The 21,697-nt window shown below is 36.5% G+C and overlaps 1 protein-coding gene across 2 annotated transcripts in view; it reads left to right on the top strand.

Moving 5' to 3' along the window:
• rabgap1 (RAB GTPase activating protein 1) overlaps positions 1–21,697 on the top strand; it is a 130,030-nt gene that overhangs the window by 6,911 nt on the left and 101,422 nt on the right. The window contains exons 2-3 of one of the 2 annotated variants that reach the window (XM_073829635.1): positions 12,772–12,977; positions 17,227–17,256. In XM_073829635.1, coding sequence (XP_073685736.1) covers positions 12,828–12,977; positions 17,227–17,256 — 180 coding nt within the window. In that variant the 5' untranslated portion in view covers positions 12,772–12,827. The remainder of the gene's footprint in view (positions 1–12,771; positions 12,978–17,226; positions 17,257–21,697) is intronic. The other variant, XM_073829636.1, reaches the window with a different exon arrangement.

Below are 21,697 nucleotides of genomic sequence, written 5' to 3' on the forward strand. Positions count from 1 at the left end.
AAAAAACTGAATTGTGAGATGTAAACTCAGAACTGTGAGAAACAAAGTCTGAATTCTAAGTTTATCTCACAATTCTGACATTTTCCTCTAAATTTGCAAGAAACAAAGTCTGAATTGTAAAATGTAAGCTCACAATTTCAAGAAAAAAGTCTGAATTCTTACATAAAAAGTCATAATTAACTTTTTTTATTCCATGCAAAAAAACCTGATTTGCGAGATGAATCAAGTCAGAATTGTGAGAAAGTTTGAATTTTGTATTTATATCACGTAATTCTGACTTTAATTTCTAAATAGCAAGAAAAAAGTCAGAACTGAGAGATAAAAACTCACAATTATGTTTTTATCTATTCCTCACTGAAACAAACAAATAAACAAGCAAAATTCTGAATTGCGAGATGTAAGCTCACAATTGAAAAAAAGTCTGAATTCTTACTTAAAAATGTGTAATTAACTTTTTTATTCCATCAAAAAAAAAAAAAATTTGCGAGATGTAAACTCAGAATCCCGAGAATAAAGTCAGAATTGTGAGAAAGTTCTGACTCTTTCCTCTAAGTTGTGAGAAACAAAGTCTGAATTCTGAGTTTATATCTCGCAGTTCTGACTTTTTCCTCTAAGTTGTGAGAAACAAAGTCTGAATTCTGAGTTTATATCTTGCAGTTGTGACTTTTTCCTCTAAATTGTGAGAAACAAAGTCTGAATTCTGAGTTTATATCTTGCAGTTGTGACTTTTTCCTCTAAATTGTGAGAAACAAAGTCTGAATTCTGAGTTTATATCTTGCAGTTGTGACTTTTTCCTCTAAATTGTGAGAAACAAAGTCTGAATTCTGAGTTTATATCTTGCAGTTGTGACTTTTTCCTCTAAATTGTGAGAAACAAAGTCTGAATTCTGAGTTTATATCTTGCAGTTGTGACTTTTTCCTCTAAATTGTGAGAAACAAAGTCTGAATTCTGAGTTTATATCTTGCAGTTGTGACTTTTTCCTCTAAATTGTGAGAAACAAAGTCCGAATTCTGAGTTTATATCTCGCAGTTCTGACTTTTTCCTCTAAGTTGTGACTGTGAGAAACAAAGTCTGAATTCATATCTTGCAGTTCTGACTTTTTCCTCTAAATTGTGAGAAACAAAGTCCGAATTCTGAGTTTATATCTCACAGTTCTGACTTTTTCCTCTAAATTGTGAGAAACAAAGTCTAAATTCTGAGTTTATATCTTGCAGTTCTGACTTTTTTCTCTAAATTGTGAGAAACAAAGTCTGAATTGTGAGTTTATATCTTGCAATTCTGACTTTTCTCTGAATTGCGAGAAACAAAGTGAACTGTGAGATATAACCTCAGATTTGCAAGATATAAATTTGCAAGTCTGAGAAAAAAGTTAAAATTGTGAAATATTGTATTTTTTTTATTTATTTTTACAATACAAATACCTTCATACTATTGGTCACTGGTAACTGCAGGCGCAGCTGTAAAGGTTATTGGTGCAGACAGTAACGCTCACTGCTCACTAAATATGTATTACTAGCTGTTTCCGTGTATAATTACCCACTTTCTCTCTAGTTCTGCCTTTCCTTATGTTGCTTTATCTCTTTCTGTTTTATTTCTAGAGTCTGTGTCGTCAAAGTTTTATTTGCATGGCTGTAAGAATGAAAGTTGTGCTAAAGCGTTTAACCATACCTGCATAGCACAGGTTTAGCAAACAGGTGGATGTCCTTCTTTCTTACACACAGAAAGAGAAGCTGATGAAGTTGTAGATTAAGTATTATTTGCTCATCTCCTGTTTTTCTCCCTTCATAGGGGAAGTGTATTGGTGTTTTGAAGTGCATGGATACAGGACTTGGCTACATGTCTGTTTTTTGCCATTAATGTAGTTTTATCCCCAGTACAGTACATTTGAGTAGAGGACAGGAAACAACAGGGAGTAAAGGGGAAAAACAATTGTCTGAAATCTGACACCAAGCAGAGAACTGTAGACTACTGTGCTGGCACTGTAGACTGCTTCATTGATTACAATAGGATTGATTTATTTTGACACTTTGTGCCGTGCCACCATGACATGTCCTTTTGGTCACTCTGACTTGATCAGATGTTTCCTGTTTGGTTTGTAGTCCAGCAGTAAGAGGTGAGAAATCTTGACCAGGCAGGTGTGCAGTTGCTATGGTGACAGCCAGCTATATGCTTTCTAGGAATAGAAGACAAATTCTGAAAGAAACCCCACTGCCTTCCTCAGTCTTACCTGTCTTTCTCTGTTTCATCCACCGGTCTCTCTCTCTCTGCTTTAGTCTTACCTATCTCTCTGTCTGCTTCAGTCTCACCTGTCTCTCTGTCTGCTTCAGTCTCACCTGTCTCTCTGTCTGCTTCAGTCTCACCTGTCTCTCTGTCTGCTTCAGTCTAACCTGTCTCTCTGTCTGCTTCAGTCTCACCTGTCCCTCTGTCCATTTCAGTCTTACCTGTCTCTGTCTGCTTTAGTCTCACCTGTCTCTCTGTCTGCTTTAGTATCACCTGTCTCTGTCTGCTTTAGTCTCACCTGTCTCTCAGTCTTACCTGTCTCTGTCTGCTTTAGTCTCACCTGTCTCTCTGTCTGCTTCAGTATCACCTGTCTCTGTCTGCTTTAGTCTCACCTGTCTCTCAGTCTTACCTGTCTCTGTCTGCTTTAGTCTCACCTCTCTCTCAGTCTTACCTGTCTCTGTCTGCTTTAGTCTCACCTGTCTCTCTGTCTGCTTCAGTATCACCTGTCTCTGTCTGCTTCAGTATCACCTGTCTCTGTCTGCTTTAGTCTCACCTGTCTCTCAGTCTTACCTGTCTCTGTCTGCTTTAGTCTCACCTGTCTCTGTCTGCTTTAGTCTCACCTGTCTCTCAGTCTTACCTGTCTCTGTCTGCTTTAGTCTCACCTGTCTCTCTGTCTGCTTCAGTATCACATGTCTCTGTCTGCTTTAGTCTCACCTGTCTCTCAGTCTTACCTGTCTCTGTCTGCTTTAGTCTTACCTATCTCTCTGTCCGCTTTAGTCTCACCTGTCTCTCTGTCTGCTTCAGTCTCACCTGTCTCTCTGTCTGCTTCAGTCTCACCTGTCCCTCTGTCCATTTCAGTCTTACCTGTCTCTGTCTGCTTTAGTCTCACCTGTCTCTCTGTCTGCTTAAGTATCACCTGTCTCTGTCTGCTTTAGTCTCACCTGTCTCTCAGTCTTACCTGTCTCTGTCTGCTTTAGTCTCACCTGTCTCTCTGTCTGCTTCAGTATCACCTGTCTCTGTCTGCTTTAGTCTCACCTGTCTCTCAGTCTTACCTGTCTCTGTCTGCTTTAGTCTCACCTGTCTCTCTGTCTGCTTTAGTCTCACCTGTCTCTCTGTCTGCTTTAGTCTCACCTGTCTCTCTGTCTGCTTCAGTATCACCTGTCTCTGTCTGCTTTAGTCTCACCTGTCTCTCAGTCTTACCTGTCTCTGTCTGCTTTAGTCTCACCTGTCTCTCTGTCTGCTTCAGTATCACCTGTCTCTGTCTGCTTTAGTCTCACCTGTCTCTCTGTCTGCTTCAGTATCACCTGTCTCTGTCTGCTTTAGTCTCACTTGTCTCTCAGTCTTACCTGTCTCTGTCTGCTTTAGTCTCACCTGTCTCTAGGGCTGGTCCGAATACCATTTTTTGAGCTTCGAAGCTTCGGTATAATCCACACCGAATATTCGAAGCTTCGGAGGGAGGGGGCTGAACATATTCTTCTCTCTAATAAAGGCAGGAATCTCTATATGTCTTTCTGTTTGCATTTTTATTATGTCGAGAACAGTTCATCCAAACGATTTTTGCTGTGGACCCAAGGGAGTGCAGTGTTACATTTTGGTGCAATATGGACACAACACCTTCAGAATTAATAAATTGTAATAGAACATTGCTAGTTGGATGCGGCGCGCCTCACGCAGGCAGAGCTTATATGCTTCGAGAACGGACACTGCGCTAGTGATACAAAGCACACAGGTCTGTTAAGAGCAATACTTTTAATAAGGTAGCCTAACATTTTTTAACAAACAAATCACTCCCAAATCAGAAATTAGCAGCACAGTAATTACTGGCACCGTAAAGGGTAGGCTATTTAAATAAAAGAAGAACGAAAAAAATGGCGCGGTGTTTATATATAAATTAATTATTTATATCTAAATTATTTATAAATAAATATATACATTATATATAACGTTTGTGTATATAAGCCTATATATAAAATACATATGTATATTATTTTGAAACCCAAAATAAATGAGGCTCAAACATTATTAACAAACGTAGGCTGTGTTTATTTGAGCACTTCCGTCAGTGAACAAGCAGCTTACAAAACGCTAAAATAAATCAAATAAATAATACATTTAAATATGAAACTAGCCTCAATAAGAATGTTAAATAGGCTATTAAACAAACATTCGTTGCAAAAATTCCTAAAACCTCGCCCGAACCTTGTCCGACAGCTCACCAGAATTACTGTCCCGAGTCCGACTGAAACCGGTCTTTTTTCTCTTTCTCTTCCCCATTGCACAGCTGCTGTTTTTAATAGCAAAGTGATTACATTTATTTTAGTTTATTTAGGTTATAAAGTTAATTTGGAACACTTTTTATTTGTTAAATTTAGGTTTTTGTTTTTTAAAGTAACGTCCAAGCTGCGGCAGACAGATCAATTTAGCCCTCTCAAGTCATCACGATTTCAATAAAAATCCATAGATGTGAAAAAACCTTAAAGCATATCACAATATTAGTTGAATCGTTTAACCTAGATAAAAGTGTGCTATTAGGCACATATCCAATCATTTGTGCGGAGAGTAAAGCTGAAGCGTGCTTTGCAGAATATGGAAGCGCCAGCGCTATGTGAAACTTAATTTTTGCTCATAAAGGTAAGACTAATATATCATCCGGAACTGTAAAAAAATTATTTAAATAATTCAAATCGAAAACAAAACTCTCTCATTAGTTTTCAGGATCGTCAACTTCATCTTTGTGTCAAATACTAGTTTATTAATAAATAATTCAAATATCTTCTTACTTTTTCCCCGACACATTCATGGTAATTATTTTTCCTGGGGCTTTGCGGTCAGCTTTAGCATTTAAATGCGGAAGCGCGGTTGTCATTGCGACAGTCACAGCCCTAGTTTCCTAGCTTCCACCATTCAAGTGGGACTGACTGTACTTTATAGTGTCTCTCAAAAATTAGTCAGTGTCTCTCTCTTTTTTTTTTGTTGCTGTCTCTGTGTTAGTGGTGCAGCAGTCTGATCTTCTTCATTCATATTTAAGCGCGAATGAGAACCGTTTCGTGGGGGATGCAAGGTGTATGGGAAAAAAAAAACGAATATTCGAATCACAAAATTTAAAATCGAATGCCAACCCACCGAATAATTCGAATAATCGAATATTCTGGTCCAGCCCTACCTGTCTCTCTGTCTGCTTCAGTATCACCTGTCTCTGTCTGCTTTAGTCTCACTTGTCTGTCTTCTTTAGTCTTACCTCTCTCTGTCTGTTTCAGTCTTACCTGACTCTCTGTCCGCTTCAGTCTTACCTGTCTCTGTCTGCTTCTGTCTTACCTGTCTTTCTGTCTGCATCAAATTTCACCAGTCTCTGTCTGCTTTAGTCTCACTTGTCTGTCTTCTTTAGTCTTACCTCTCTCTGTCTGTTTCAGTCTTACCTGACTCTCTGTCCGCTTCAGTCTTACCTGTCTCTGTCTGCTTCTGTCTTACCTGTCTTTCTGTCTGCATCAAATTTCACCAGTCTCTGTCTGCTTTAGTCTCACCTGTCTCTGTCTTATCTGTCTCTGTCTGGTTCAGTCTTACCTGTCTCTGTCTGCTTTAGTCTCACCTGTCTCTCAGTCTTACCTGTCTCTGTCTGGTTCAGTCTCACCTGTCTCTGTCTGCTTTAGTCTCACCTGTCTCTCAGTCTTACCTGACTCTCTGTCTGCTTTAGTCTCACCTGTCTCTCAGTCTTACCTGACTCTCTGTCTGCTTTAGTCTCACCTGTCTCTCAGTCTCACCTGTCTCTGTCTGGTTCATTCTCACTTGTCTGTCTTCTTTAGTCTCACCTGTCTCTCAGTCTGCTTTAGTCTTACCTGACCTTCTGGCCACTTTTATCTCACCTGTCTCTCAGTCTTACCTGTCTGTCTGGTTCAGTCTTACCTGTATCTGTCTGCTTTAGTCTCACCTGTCTCTCAGTATCACCTGTCTCTGTCTGCTTTAGTCTCACCTGTCTCTCAGTCTTACCTGTCTCTGTCTGGTTCAGTCTTACCTGTATCTGTCTGCTTTAGTCTCACCTGTCTCTCAGTCTTCCCTGTCTCTGTCTGGTTCAGTCTCACCTGTCTCTGTCTGCTTTAGTCTCACCTGTCTCTCAGTCTTACCTGACTCTCTGTCCGCTTTAGTCTTACCTGTCTCTGTCTGCTTTAGTCTCACCTGTCTCTCAGTCTTACCTGTCTCTGTCTGGTTCAGTCTCACCTGTCTCTGTTTACTTTCGTCTCACCTGTCTCTCAGTCTTACCTGTCTCTGTCTGGTTCAGTCTTACCTGTCTCTGTCTGCTTTAGTCTCACCTGTCTCTCAGTCTTACCTGTCTCTGTCTGCTTTAGTCTCACTTGTCTGTCTTCTTTAGTCTCACAAGTCTCTCAGTCTGCTTCAGTCTTACCTGACTCTCTGTCCGCTTTAGTCTTACCTGTCTCTGTCTGCTTCTGTCTTACTTGTCTTTCTGTCTGCATCAAATTTCACCAGTCTCTGTCTGCTTTAGTCTCACCTGTCTCTGTCTTATCTGTCTCTGTCTGGTTCAGTCTTACCTGTCTCTGTCTGCTTTAGTCTCACCTGTCTCTCAGTCTTACCTGTCTCTGTCTGGTTCAGTCTCACCTGTCTCTGTCTGCTTTAGTCTCACCTGTCTCTCAGTCTTACCTGACTCTCTGTCCGCTTTAGTCTTACCTGTCTCTGTCTGCTTTAGTCTCACCTGTCTCTCAGTCTTACCTGTCTCTGTCTGGTTCAGTCTCACCTGTCTCTGTTTACTTTAGTCTCACCTGTCTCTCAGTCTTACCTGTCTCTGTCTGGTTCAGTCTTACCTGTCTCTGTCTGCTTTAGTCTCACCTGTCTCTTAGTCTTACCTGTCTCTGTCTGCTTTAGTCTCACTTGTCTGTCTTCTTTAGTCTCACAAGTCTCTCAGTCTGCTTCAGTCTTACCTGACTCTCTGTCCGCTTTAGTCTTACCTGTCTCTGTCTGCTTTAGTCTCACTTGTCTGTCTTCTTTAGTCTCACAAGTCTCTCAGTCTGCTTCAGTCTTACCTGACTCTCTGTCCGCTTTAGTCTTACCTGTCTCTGTCTGCTTTAGTCTCACCTGTCTCTCTGTCTGCTTTAGTCTTACCTGTCTCTGTCTGCTTTAGTCTCACCTGTCTCTCTGTCTGCTTCAGTCTTACCTGTCTCTCTGTCTGCTTCAGTCTTACCTGTCTCTCTGTCCGCTTCAGTCTTACCTGTCTTTTTCCTTTTCATTTTGCCCCAGGAGAGTCTAAAACATCATCTTATGTTTCACTCCTCATTTAGTCAATGCATCCTGAGGCAGAGTGTAAAAGAGAAGAAAAAGGCCTACAAGGCAGCCATTATAACAGCACGAGAACAGAGCGTTAGTGTGAGGGAGCATCCTGTGTGTCTATTCCACAGGAATCCATGCGGATATCAGCGAAAAAGCCTATGAAGTCAGTCATCTGACCGTTAGTCTGCGTGAAGAGTCACTCCTCTATCTTAACCAGTAGCACAATACACACGGCTCATTGTAGGAGTTCTGTGAGGCCTGTGTACCGCTGGTTTCTGGTCATTGCTCCCCAGGGTGTAGAGCTGAGCCTGGTCTCCATTAGGACAGAGCACAATATGCCCAGTCAGGAAAACCAAAGCTCATTCACGAAGGAACAACCTGCCATTCAGCATCCTCTCTCACTGTATCCCTGCAGCCTAAACCCACTGACCTGTTAAGCAACACACGTCTCTCCTGCTACCGTTTGCGTAAAGAGATAGTTCACCCAAAAAAAAAAAAAACTTGCCACGAAATAAGTTATTTGGCAGAATGTCTAAGCTGCTCTGTTTGTGGTGACCACATCAATAGCTAAAATGTTGTCGAGATTGTTCTCATCTGTGATTCCCACCAGTCTCAGTTTCATTTCAGTTTGCAGAAGTTGACGAGTAAACCAAGCGAGCCAATAAAACATCAAAAACAAACATCTGTGACATGCAAATGCACGTTGAGACATTCAAAATGTTTTATAATGTTCTGCAGTTTGAGCACATGATTTGTTTACAGAATGCCAATATTTGACTGGCGTTGTGGTGGCTCATTACATTTTAATTAACTTTTTCTGAACACTTCTTTGACTTTTAGAATGGGTGGATCTCTGTAGTTTCCTACAGAGTAACTGTCAAAACAGGTGTGTCCAAAAAGTTCCCTGCATAGCTCTGAAGAACGGATGCCATTTTTATGTTTCCACATTTAACATGAACAATAGATTGCATCATTCATTAGCAGTATCAGCCAATTTTGTTTTTTTTTGAAAAATGTTGGTGCCAACTACATTAAATTCCAGTGAACAAATGTTCTACTTTATAAAACAATAAAAGCAGAAATTGTGTTTGTGACCTACTTTGATTTACCAAACTTCATAAAGTAATTGCAAAAACTTACAGCATTTATTGGTCTTTCTGTTTGCATGTACTTTGTTAACATTGCAGTTACTTCACAGTAAGAATGTTTTGTTTCTTTAAACCTTATTACAAAGTCTTACAATTTAAGTGTTCATTATTATATTGTTACAGTTGTGGTCAAAAGTTTACATACACCTTGCAGAATCTGCAAAATGTAAATTATTTTACCAAAATAATAGGGATAATACAAAATGCATGTTATTTTTATGTAGTACTGACCTGAATAAGATATTTCACATAAAAGACGTTTACATATAGTCCACAAGAGAAAATAATAATTGAATTTATAAAAATGACCCCGTTCAAAAGTTTACATACGCTTGATATTTAATAATAGTTGTTACCTGAATGATCCACAGCTGTTTTTTTTTTTGTTTTGTTTTGTTTAGTGATAGTTGTTCATGAGTCCCTTGTTTGTCCTGAACAGCATTTTTGTGTATTTAAACCCTATCTTATAACCTTATAAATCTTATTCAGGTCAGCACTAAATAAAAAATAGCGTGCATTTTGTATGATCCCTCTTATTTTGGTAAAATAATTAACATTTGCCGATTCTGGAAGGTGTATGTAAACTTTCGACCTTAACTGTATGTAATAATTCTTAATAATTAGCTTTTAAATAGGCACTACTTCTAGAAAACAGTTGTTTTCAACAAGGTTTTTTTTAAGGAAAACATTCCAGGATTTTTCTTCATATAGTGGACTTCAATGGGGATCAATGGGTTGAAGGTCCAAATTGCAGTTTCAGTAAAGCTTCAAATGGCTCTACATGCTCCTAGCTGAGGAATAAGGTCTTGTCTAGTAAAACGATTGGTCATTTTCTAAAAAAAAAAAAAGAAAATTAAAAAAATTGGTTTTGCTGAAATACAGCTTAGTGTAAATTCTCTGAGACTGGCCCATTGAAACTGCCTCTTGTCTACAGATCTTACAACATTTGTCACAGGTAACTCACTGTTGTGACTTGAGTTCATTGTATCAACATCCCCTTTGTGCTGGACTTCTGGGATTACAACACATTGTAGCACATTGTATAAGTGTGTGTGTAAATCACACAGGTTCTGGTCATTCTTTGACACTTCCTCTAGAGATCTACAGAGGAATCAGTAGAGTGAAATGGCGCAGCTGCTTTTGTTAGTGTTTTCATGTCTGGACCTGTACGCTCCCATTATTTTCCTCCAATATCCAAATATAGTTCAGTGCTGCTGCTGACCCTCTGCCAAACCCTCTGCAGCTTGTCCAGATACACACAGGTACAGCTTTTATAAACACAGATATCATTCATTCTTCAGCTTTCTTTTCTGTTGCAGTAGAATTAAGTGTGCTGCTGTTTCTTTGGAATGAAAGTAGTGGATCAGTTTGCACAAGGATAAGGTCAATCTGAACAGTGTTGTTATACCCGGTCATGTGCATGGTAATGTAAACAGCACTTGGCAGTTCAGTGAGAGCAGAGCAGTTTACAATCCACAGCAGCACCAACTTTGTTTGTCATTTGACTGTTGCCATGGAGATATCATGATTTTTTTGCAATTGGCTGTTGTAGAACAGAGCAACGCTCATTTATATCCCACTGCATAAATGCACCACAGAATGATACATAGCTAGAATAGATAGGCTTTTGGATATTAATGGACTGTGTCATTTTTCAGACCTCAATCAAAAAGAGAAAAAAATGAAAATGAAGCCTATTTTTAGAATTTGTGACTTTTAGTGAACACGTTAGCTGTAAAGTGAACATCTATAAGCCAGTGTACTGCAGATATGCACATTTGTAATTTTTACTTATTTAAGATCAGAAATATTGATGGATCAATTTCTTCTGACTAGCAGTAGCAAGCAGCAAATTTAATGGCTATGAGGTAACTAAAGCTGATTGGTAATTAATGATATGCCCCTCCCAATGTTTGGAACGGTTTAAAACTATTCAGTGACTGAAATAAAAATACAGTATAAATAATTTATTATTAAAACATGATCTTTAACGGAATATTTACCAGAAAAATTGCATTTATTTAGCAGAAAAATGTAAATACATAACACAGTATTTCTGTAAACAAATAAAAAGTAAAATAATTAGAAATAATAATAATAATAATAATAATAATAATAAATCTTATAAAATGAATTAATTAGACATGCTTTTGATTATTAATATTTAATTAATAAAAATTAAGATGGAATTTCATAGGGCCTTAAAAATGTAATGTAATTTTTGTGAATGTTTAAATTGCTGTTTAATGCTGCAATTGCTGTTTCATGATTTCAATTAAATAGACATGTTTTTTGATGAATAAAATGTAATTTAACCATTAAAACAGAGTAGAAAAAATAAAACAGAAAAAAAAGAAAATCTTAAACGGAAAAAATTTGGGGAAAAATAAAACAAAATTTGAGAAAAACATTTCATAGGGTCTTAAAAATACAATTATTGTTAAACTTTTAATAAATTGCTGTTTAATGTTGTAAGTTTCATGATTTCAATTAATTAGACATGTTTTTTGATGAATAAAATGTAATTTAACCATTAAAACAGAGTCTAGAAAACTTAAAATTAAAATGGAAAAAACAAAGCAAAACAGAATTTAAGGAAAAAAAAAACGTTTCATAGGGCCTTAAACATGTCATTTTTGTTAAACTTTTAATAAATTGCTGTTTAGTGTACATTTAATGATTTCAATTAATTAGAATTTTTTTTATAATAAAATGTAATTTAAATTTGTAATTCAAAAATTAATACAGAAGAATCTCGAATCTAGAAAAAATAATACAGAAGAAACAGAATTTGAGAAAAAATTTAAAATTTAAAACTTAAAAATGTAATGCATTTTTTGTTAAACGATGAATAAAATGTAATTTACCCAAACAGAGTCTAGAAAACTTTGAAATAAAAAAGAATTTGGGAAAAATTAAAACTGAATTTGAGAAAAAAAAACATCTTTCATAGTTTTATGATTTCAATTAATTAGACATGTTTTGATGAATAACATGTAATTAAACCATTAAAACAGAGTCTAGAAAACTTAAAACAGAAAAAAAAGAAATCTAAAAAAAAAAAAAAAAAATCTGTTAAAATTTTTTTAAATTTGTAATGTTTTTTGATGAATAAAATGTAATTTAACCATTAAAACAGAATTTGGGGAAAAGTTTAAACTGAATTTGAGAAAAAAAAAAAACACTTAAAGGGCCTTAAAAATTACATTTTTGCTAAACTTTTAATAAAGTGCTGTTTAATGTTGTAAGTTTCATACTTTCAATTATTAAATGTGTTTTTTTATTTTATTTTGATGTTACAGAAGAAACTGAATTTGGGGGAAAAAAAAGTTTCATGGGGCCTTAAAAATGTAATGTCAGTTTTGTTAAACTTTTTAATAAATTACTGTTTAGTGTTGTAAGTTTCATGATTTCAATTAATGATACATGTTTTTGATGAATAAAATGTAATTTATCCATTAAAACAGTGTCTAGAAAAATTAAAAAAAATAAAATTTCCAGGGAAATAACAAAACTGAATTTAGGAAAATGTAAAGACTTATTTAATAATTAGATATTTAATAATGAGAATTACACATACTTTTACTATATTGATAATGAGGGAAATAATGCAAAGAAAATAAATAAATTCCACGTTTGCATGTCTTTTTAAAATGTTTTTTTTTTTTTATCGCTCATATCACACCTACACTCACATATTACACTGCAGTTTCTAATAAATTTAACAGGTACCGCTGAGATTTTTTTTTTTTTTTGCCGTTTGGTTTGACGACCGTTTATTTTCGGACCGTTGATATATCCATACAATATGAGTACATATTTCCATTTACCAAACTTTACCGCCATTTCTTTTTCTCATTTTACAATATGCTCCTCACACACATCTCTGCCTCTTTAAGCCAGCACTTCTGTTAAAGTTTGAATTTTATTTTGCTCTGCAGAAACCATGTGCTCGTAAATAGCTTTGCATGTTAATGCTGTCACAGTTCAAACTTGATGCGTAAAGCACCACAGACTATATTTGCAGTTCACAGAGGATGCGTTCAAAATAAGCATGGGCCGTGCAAGCTCCTCTCATGTTCTTTTTTTTTTCCTTTCCTCATTGTTTTTTCATCTCTTTGTTTTCCAGGTAATTTTGCTCATTAAACCGCCATTCATGAGCGCGTCTGGCTTGATTTAGCAGTCATGGATGACAAGGCCTCGGTGGGGAAAATTAGCGTGTCCTCCGACTCTGTGTCCACCCTCAACAGTGAGGACTTTGTCCTGGTGTCCCGCCTGGGGGACGACACCCCCTCCACTAATAATGGTAGCGATGATGAAAAGACAGGACTGAAGGTAAGAGTAGACAGAAAACGGATAGGGAGAAATTGTACTCTGTGAACTATAGAGGGGTGATTCTTCAATTAAGGGCACTTCTGATTAGTTGAAATTTAAAAAAACATCAAAAAATAGGTTTAATGTACATTTAGAGAGCATATCACTTTTTGTAATGGCTTGATCAACTTTTTAGGGGATTTAGTAGCTATTGCACATGAGCAGCTTATTATCCACTGGAGCTTGCAGCATCTTAGAGCATCTTGGTTCACAATAAATGATGCTTCATACAAAGTCATCTCAGCATTTGCTCTGAGTTTGGTTCGCTCTTAATGCACATTTGGGAACGCAACATGTGCCAAACATCTTCCGGTACTCGTAACGAGAAGCACTTAACCACAAAAGAGAAGCTTTTTAAGGGATCCCTCTGTCCAAATAAATGCTTGATGGTTTAACACCATCAAGATGAATAAATTAGGAAAGCCATAAATAATAGTTTTGTATTTTTTTTTTCCAGTGAAAGATTACAATAGAAATATTTATTATTTTTTAGACTTATCTAGCAAGTTTTATATGTGTATATATAAGTGCAATACTGCTTTAAATTGTTGTTAAAAAGTTTTCAGTTTAATTTAATTGCGTTTTTGTTTTTCTGAGCTAAAAATAAATATCATACATTTTTCCCTAATTTGTCATTCAGTGTAACAATCTTGGCATATTTACAAAAAAAACATTTTTTATGACATATTAAAAGACAAATTACTTTGTCTTTTTACGCAAATTACCCAAAAACTAATTAGTTTTTCTAATTAGTAATTCTACATTTTTTAAAATTAGCCACTATCCTAGGATTTTTTTTACTTATTTAAAACAAAAAATGTAAATTTAATAGGCTCCCTTATTCTTTTAAATATTGTAATATGTACAAGTCAGAATAAGCATGTTGTTTAAATTTTAAATCACTGAATGACAATGTAACATCTTAAAAAAAAAAATTCTTTACGACTGAAAAAAGGAAGACATGAACATCTTGGATGTCAAGGGGTGAGTACACTATCTGTATATTTTTGTTCTTAAAGAGAACTAATCCTTTAAATGCGCCACTCATGTGCGGGGTGCTTTAAAAGAAGTGATCAGAACGGTCATACATATCTTTATAGCTCCGACTACACACACTGTAGTATTTGTTTAATGGGAAAGTATTAACAGGATTTTTAAAAAAAAACAAAAAAACAACGAAATAACTGACATGGGAAAATTACGTTTATTTCGAATTTCGATTACTTGTCGATTAATCGTCCAGGCCTTACCAGTCCATTTTTAAAGTCATCCTAGGGGACAGAAACATTGCCCTGATTGAAAAATCACCCCATTAAGTTAATTAGCAAGCACAGTTTGCACCACCTAGCTAGTTTGTTAAAAGGTGCTAATAAGATATTAAATGTTCACATCCATTCAGACAGTCACTGTCATGAGGACAGGCAGACTGCACACTTTATCTCGTCACTCTCATTCCATGTTTTGTTCTTCTGCTTAGCCTGTGCCTCAACTTGTCCATTTCTCACATGATGCCACACCATATGAATGCTGTCGACATTTCTGTCCAGTTCGAATCACCTTTTTTGTTTTTGTTTTTTTTAAACGTATAATTTGATGTATCAGCACTACAGAGTGTTCTTTGTCAATGTGCCACTTTCTACAAATGCACTTTCTGCTATATGTACAAGCAGGGCATAAAATTAACACTCGCCAAGTGCCAAATGCAAGTAAAAATTGGCGTTGGTGAGTATTTGCAACAGAGTCAGGTAAAACTTTTACCAAATATAATGCAATGTAGTGAGAACAACAGCTAGTTTTTAAAAAGATTTACTGTTTCCGACATAAGCGAATGAAATGATATTTTCTGAACACAAGATCATCGTGATTAGCTGATCTGTCATAAGCGTCAAGAGCGAATCAAACAGGATGATAAGGTCAGAGCAGTGTAATGGCCAGCTTGTCCCTATGGTTCTAATTCCAGTGAAGTATAGTTTGTAAGGTTGCATGTTCGACTGTATGCATACGCTGAGCCGCTTCAGACAGCGCACCAGTAGCGCTTCAACGGATGAAAACACACGTGGTTATGTCAAAATGTCAAGTTTTGGTGAGTTAGCTTGTATACATAATCTTAAATGAATTATAAAGTCTTAAATTAACGTAAAGATATGTGTCAGATGCGTGTCATGTGCATCAGGTTTTAAAGAGACCACGCTGCTTTTAAAATAAAACCTGCTGAGGTCTGTCATTGATGTAAATCAATCTTTAACAAAAGACAAAGAGAGATCATCACTTGACTGCTCTTTTGTAGCTTGAATAAAGATTAATATGTATAGTTTATAAATATACAATTTGGATTTTAGAAAAGTTATATTATTATATTAAAAGTTATATATTTCAGAGACTAAAAATAAGAAATAATAGCTTTCAATTAAACTGTAATGTTGAATGGTTATAATTTAATAGGTGCATTGAGGGAAAATGCATTTAATAGAGACACCAGTAGCGAGACAAATTGAAAACATTGTAAATATGTTTAGTCATTGTAGTAGTAATAACTACCTGTTTTTGCAAAAAAGAGTTTCATGGCTGGTAAAAAATGTTATCATGTCACCGGCCATTGCCAGGTGTGGCAAAACGTTAGTTTTAGGCCCTGTGTACAAGTGTTCACACTTATTCCATAGTATTATGGTGGGCCACAATAAGATGTTGCATCCACACAGATGTCATTCATTCATAAAGCAGAATTCATGGAGGTTTCAACCAGTCTTGCTTCTTTTCAGATCTTGTCATCTTGATTCTTGAATGTTCATTTCACAGTCACTCTTGCTTTGTGGTTTGGTGGATTTGTTAATTTTGTTGGCTTGTGAAGTCTGTTCCTTCATATTTGCATTTGATTGTGGCTGTGAACCAGCTGACCAAGTTTTGTTCTCTTTTTTCCCATTATGCTCGTCATCTTTTGTCACATTCTGTATTAAAAGAATAGTTCAACCAAAATTAAAGGGATAGTTCCCCCAAAAATGAAATTTTTATGTTTATCTGCTTACCCCCAAGGCATCCAAGATGCAGGTGACTTTGTTTCTTCAGTAGAACACAAACACAGATTTTTAACTCAAACCGTTGCAGTCTGTCAGCCATATATAATGGCAGTCAATGGACTCCACGGTTTTGAGAGTCAAAAAAACATACACAGACAAAACCAAATTTAACCCTGCGGCTTGTGGCGATACATTGTTTGATAACACGCAAAACAATCGGTCTGTTCAAGAAACTGAACAGTATTTATGTCATTCACAACAGCCGGCGTGTGACGCGTCAACACGCTCTGGCATAGAGAGAGATTGTGGGTACGACGGCTACTCAAAATGGTAATTATTTGTGCTTATCCTGATTGTTGTTACCGATTAAAAACTAAAAGATTACGTTTGCTTGCGCGAACTCATCCGGGAGTGTTGACTTTTCATCGACCTCCAACTTTTGAGCCTGATCGATTGAAGTTTTGGTTGCTGTTGTGAACGCTCTCAAGACAGTTGGGCATTACGGTGGATCAGAGGTAAAAATGTATATAAATACTGTCCAGTTTCTTGCACAGACCTTAATTTGGTTTTGTCTGTGTATGTTTTTTTGACTCTCAAAGCTGTGGAGCCCATTTACTGCCATTATATGACTGACAGACTGCAACGGTTTGAGTTAAAAATCTTTGTTTGTGTTCAACTGAAGAAACAAAGTCACCTACATCTTGGATGCCCTGGGGGTAAGCAGATAAACATAACATTTTCATTTTTGGGTCAACTATTTCTTTAACATGTCACCATTTACCAACTCTCATGTTTTTACCAAGAAAAAATAAACTACCAAGTCTACCGAATCTACCAAAAATTTACCGAGCAATAAAGTCACTTAAAACGTATGGGAAAGGTTGCTGTGAACATTTTTCAAAATAAAAAGAATAGTCAAATGGGTTTGTAATCACATGAGGGTGAGTAAATAATAACTGGGTAATAACAGGGCCTAAACGCTTGCTATTGCCACAAGAGGGCATCGTCATATTATGTAGCACAGTTCATGATCTAATGTGGCAGGTAAATGTGAAGATATTTCTGCTGGTTGTCAGTCTTTTATACTCCATCGGTCATGAAGTAGAGAACATTCTCTCTCAGTCTCTCAGTTAACCCATTCATTACCATTCTCTCACCTCTGTGGGCGTCTCTTAAACAATCTGTTTGTTACACAGGTGATTTCTGAGGAAGGGGTCAGCTTTAAGGTCAGTCTTTATCTATCTATTCCTCTCTCTCTCTTCCTCTGTGGCTTTGTGGTCATACTGTGTCTCTGTGCCTTGTGTCTGGTTGGCTGATCAGTTTGATTGGCAGCTTCACCGGCCCATGCAGCAGCTCAGTGTGGGATATAAGCGGGACTATGACAATGTGATTGTGCAGTGCTCAGTAGAGTGTTTATAGGCTGCTGTTTTGTGTCTGGTGCTTCCACTGTTTCCCAGGCTTCTTAGTCCAGTCGCCATTTGGTCCCAACAGTGTACAGTCCATGCTAGTAGCTCTAGCTTGTATGCTAAAGCTCTTTTGTCACACTTTTATGCTTATTTTTTAAACAAAACATAATGCATTTTATAGATTTTGTGGAGGTCATCTGTCAAATCAGGTGTTTCCTGGCATTGGTGTGTGCAGTTCCTGTTCCTGCAGTCACTGTCTTTATGGCTATAATGATCACAGATCACACCTTCTCTCACTTTAGCCAATCAAATAACAGAATAATGTGAATCAGAAATGTAGATTTCTTCCTCATGTGGAATCAAATCAAAACTGAAACATACACTGATCATATTGAACGCTCAGGTAAGATTATTTAAATTTGAGATAGCCGTCTGTGTGTCGTTTGCTTGCTTTTGTCACTTTCGTTTTTGTTTCCGACGTTGATTCAACATGCTAAATCTGCCAAAAAATCACATGAGGTGTGACTAGTGTCAGTGGTGCAGAACACACCACGAAACCGAGCAAACAAACACTTAACGACGGCCAAACTTTGGCCAATGCTGACCATCAGCATGTTCTGTGAAATAGTTTAAAGCCAAGTAGTTCACCTTCAAAAATGCATCATAAGGTGTCTTTATACAGCTGAGTTAAAGAGACAGTTCACCCAGAAATAAAAAATTCTCCATGATTTACTCAGCCTCAAGCCATCTCAGGTGTATATGACTTTCTTCTTTAAGACAAATACATTCAGAGTTATATTAAAAAACATCCTGACATGTCCAAGCTTTGAATGGGTGTTGAGATTTTGAAGTCCAAAAAAGTGCATCCATCCATCATAAAAAGTGCTTCACAGGGTTTAGAAAGGTTAATAAAGGCCTTCTGAAGCGAATCTATGCATTTGTGTTTGAAAAATATTCATATGTATGTGTAAAACTTTATAAACCGTAATCTCTAGCTTCCGCTAACTGTCGTATGCGTGACAGATTGGCATTTCAGAGATTGATGGAGGACTTTCCAGTGGTGTGCTTTCGCTCCTCCATAAAAGCCTAATTTCACATGCAAATCAGCAAAATCATGCAACGTCACTTTCATAAAATGGGACGTGTGTAATTTAATAATGTTCCTTTGATGTTGTGTTTTTAAAAGCGAGTTCTGTGTTTTTATTTTTTATTTTTTAAAAAGCACTTTTCTTTTCATTTGTAGCTTTCTGTTTTGTGGCTTTCATTTGTTTTCTGTTGTATTGCTATCTTTAAATGAATCACTAATATAAAGTTTTGGACCCAGTCATAATCGTGTTAAATAATCGTGATTACAGTATTGACCAAAATAATCGTGATTTTTGCCAAAATCGAGCAGCCCTACTGGAGCATATGCTACACCTACGTCTTACGTCATCTGCTGGAACGCCACTCTCTAATGAACATGCTTACAACATTTAGCGGAAGCTAGAAATTACGGTTTAAAATGTTTTCAATATGGATATTTTTCTTACACAAATGCATAGATTCACTTTAGAAGCAGTTTTGGTGGTAACACATTACAAGTAACGCGAGCTACGTAATCAGATTACTTTTTGTCAAGTAACTAAAGTAACACATTACTTTTTAATTTACAAGAAAATATCCCAGTTACTTTTCAAATAAGTAATGCCAGTTACTTTTTTCCCCATTTATTGATTGAAAGCTCTCCTCTTCCCATGTTGAGAGAAATTGGTAGTAAGATGTTAATTTAGTTCTAGAATAAATGTAAAGATGCATTGATTCATCTCACTCAAAAAACAAACAAACAAACAAAAAACAGATTCAGTATTCCTCAAAATGAATAAAAACAATGAAATGCAACTCAGAATATGATTCAAATCTGCAGTAATTAAATATGTTAAATAATACAAATATCCTTCATGCATTTAATCCCATTTAATTAATCAGTGTCTTTGCTGCTGACCTTCAACCCAATTCAACCATAATAATAAGCAAAAACTACTCAAGATAAACTTAACATTTGTTTTTATTTATGGCTAAACAGTGTTGAACCTTCTGCAGTCTACTGTACAAATGTGAATATACTTTTCCTTAAGCCTGAAAAGTAGAACTTTTTATATTAAAAACAAACAAGCAAACACTGCCCAGATTTAAAAAGGAACGCAAAAGTAACGTAACACATTACTTTTCATAAAAAAGTAACTAAGTAACGTAATAAGTTACTTTTTTAGGGAGTAACGCAATATTGTAATGCATTACTTTTAAAAGTAACTTTTTTTCCAACACTGTTCAGGTCTTTATTAACCCCCTGGAGCTGTGTGGAGTACTTTTTATTATGGATGGATTCACTTTATTGGACTTCAAAATAGGGCTCTGCGATATGTCAAAAAAATAAAAATAAATTTTTTTTTCAGAAGGTTTGACCGATTCAAGTAACTTTTTCTTTATTAATCCTCTACTTAAAATTCTATTCCAAGTGCACCAAACATGAAGTTGTCAACATGACGTAAATGTTAAACAAATCACTTGTTAAATATCTTTGCAGAAAAGATGCATGAATTACAACTACATCTTGTACAAACTTGTCTTATACATATATGTAATATCAATAATACGAGGAAATTACTTTTTAAAAAATCTCTAAAGTCAAGGTAATTCAAATTCAAAATGACTGAAGGTATAACACCAGTAGACTATTATTAACTATAAATGTTCTGTAAAAACAATGAACAGCAGCTTTCAGCCTGTCATCATGATGCAAACATGACGTACAATAGTAGTTCTTCACAGGCGCTCAAGTTAAAATAGTTCACTCCCATCTCTGCCTGTGTCACATCTTTGTCAACACAAAAGCGCATTCTGTGCTGACCGTTCTTTTCTCTTTACTGTTATCATTGGCATATTGTTGAAGTGTCTAATTCTAACATTTGGTAATATTTCTACACTGATAAAAATGATTTTGTTTTGAAGTAAATAATACAGAAAACAAATGTAATTTCTACATTAAATAATTGAGTTCAGGCAAGAATAAAAAAAAGTAAATTCAATATTAGTACTCAATTTAAGCTTGTAGAATTTGAACTTCTAAGTATATTTTACTTGGAATTGTTTGTTATTGTTAGGGATCGCCGAGCGGTTGATCCAATTTATGATCCGCACAACAGGACTTTGCAGTGAAAAGTGGATTTTATTTACAAGTGCAGAGGTAAAATCAAACAAGCAACAGAATAGAACGGAAAACAAAACTGAAACCGCAAACAAAAACAAAACTGCACTAGGGCGACACCTCTCACTGCAACTGTGAGGGCACTCCAAAAAAGGCCGGAGCCACCCGTAGCACCTACACACCACCTTCCCTCTATTGAGCTCTAGCAGCCATCTTATAGTTATGGCCCCTCCCCTTCCTGGATCACAGAGATCTATAACAACACTATACTTAAACCATAAACAATAGCCACACAATACTCTGATACAGACTAACACAAACACTTTACAACAGTCCACTTCAGATGTTATCAGTGCCGGCATTTAGACCGTGTAGAGTGATATGCTGTATGTATACTCATGAGGTATGGGTGTGGATATGTTCATAGTGTCACAGTCACAGGATCACTCTGTGACATTTCCTCCCCCTTCCCTTGGACAACCATTTGGTGTCCTGGAAAGGAAATCCGCTGTACAGTTCTGTTGTCCTTTACGGTACTCAACTTCAAACTCAAAAGGCTGCAAAGACAGAAACCAACGTGTAATCCTAGCGTTAGTGTCCTTCATGCGGTTGAGCCATATTAGGGCTCGATGATCAGTTTGCAAGGTAAATTTCCTGCCTAGCAGGTAATATTTGAAAGAGTCTAACGCCCATTTCACCGCTAAACACTCCTTTTCAATTACTGAATATTTTGTCTCTCTTGGCAAAAGTTTGCGGCTGATGTACGCCACAGGGTGCAGTTGGTCTGACTTTCCTTGAAGAAGTACGGCACCCAGACCATACTCAGAAGCGTCGGTCTGTACCGTAAACGGCTGATCAAAGTTGGGGCTCTGTAATACTGGTTCCTTACACAAGGTTTCTTTCAAATCAATAAAAGCGTTTTCACATTCCGCAGTCCATATGACCTTGTTCGACTTATCCTTTCTTGTCAGTTCAGTAAGAGCTACCGCTCTGGAAGAAAATTGTGGGATGAAACGCCTATACCACCCTACCAATCCAAGGAAGGAGCGGACTTGTTTCTTAGTTGATGGCCGT

This window comes from Garra rufa, chromosome 23 (assembly GCF_049309525.1).
Source record: "Garra rufa chromosome 23, GarRuf1.0, whole genome shotgun sequence".
In the NCBI taxonomy this organism is placed as follows: domain Eukaryota; kingdom Metazoa; phylum Chordata; class Actinopteri; order Cypriniformes; family Cyprinidae; genus Garra; species Garra rufa.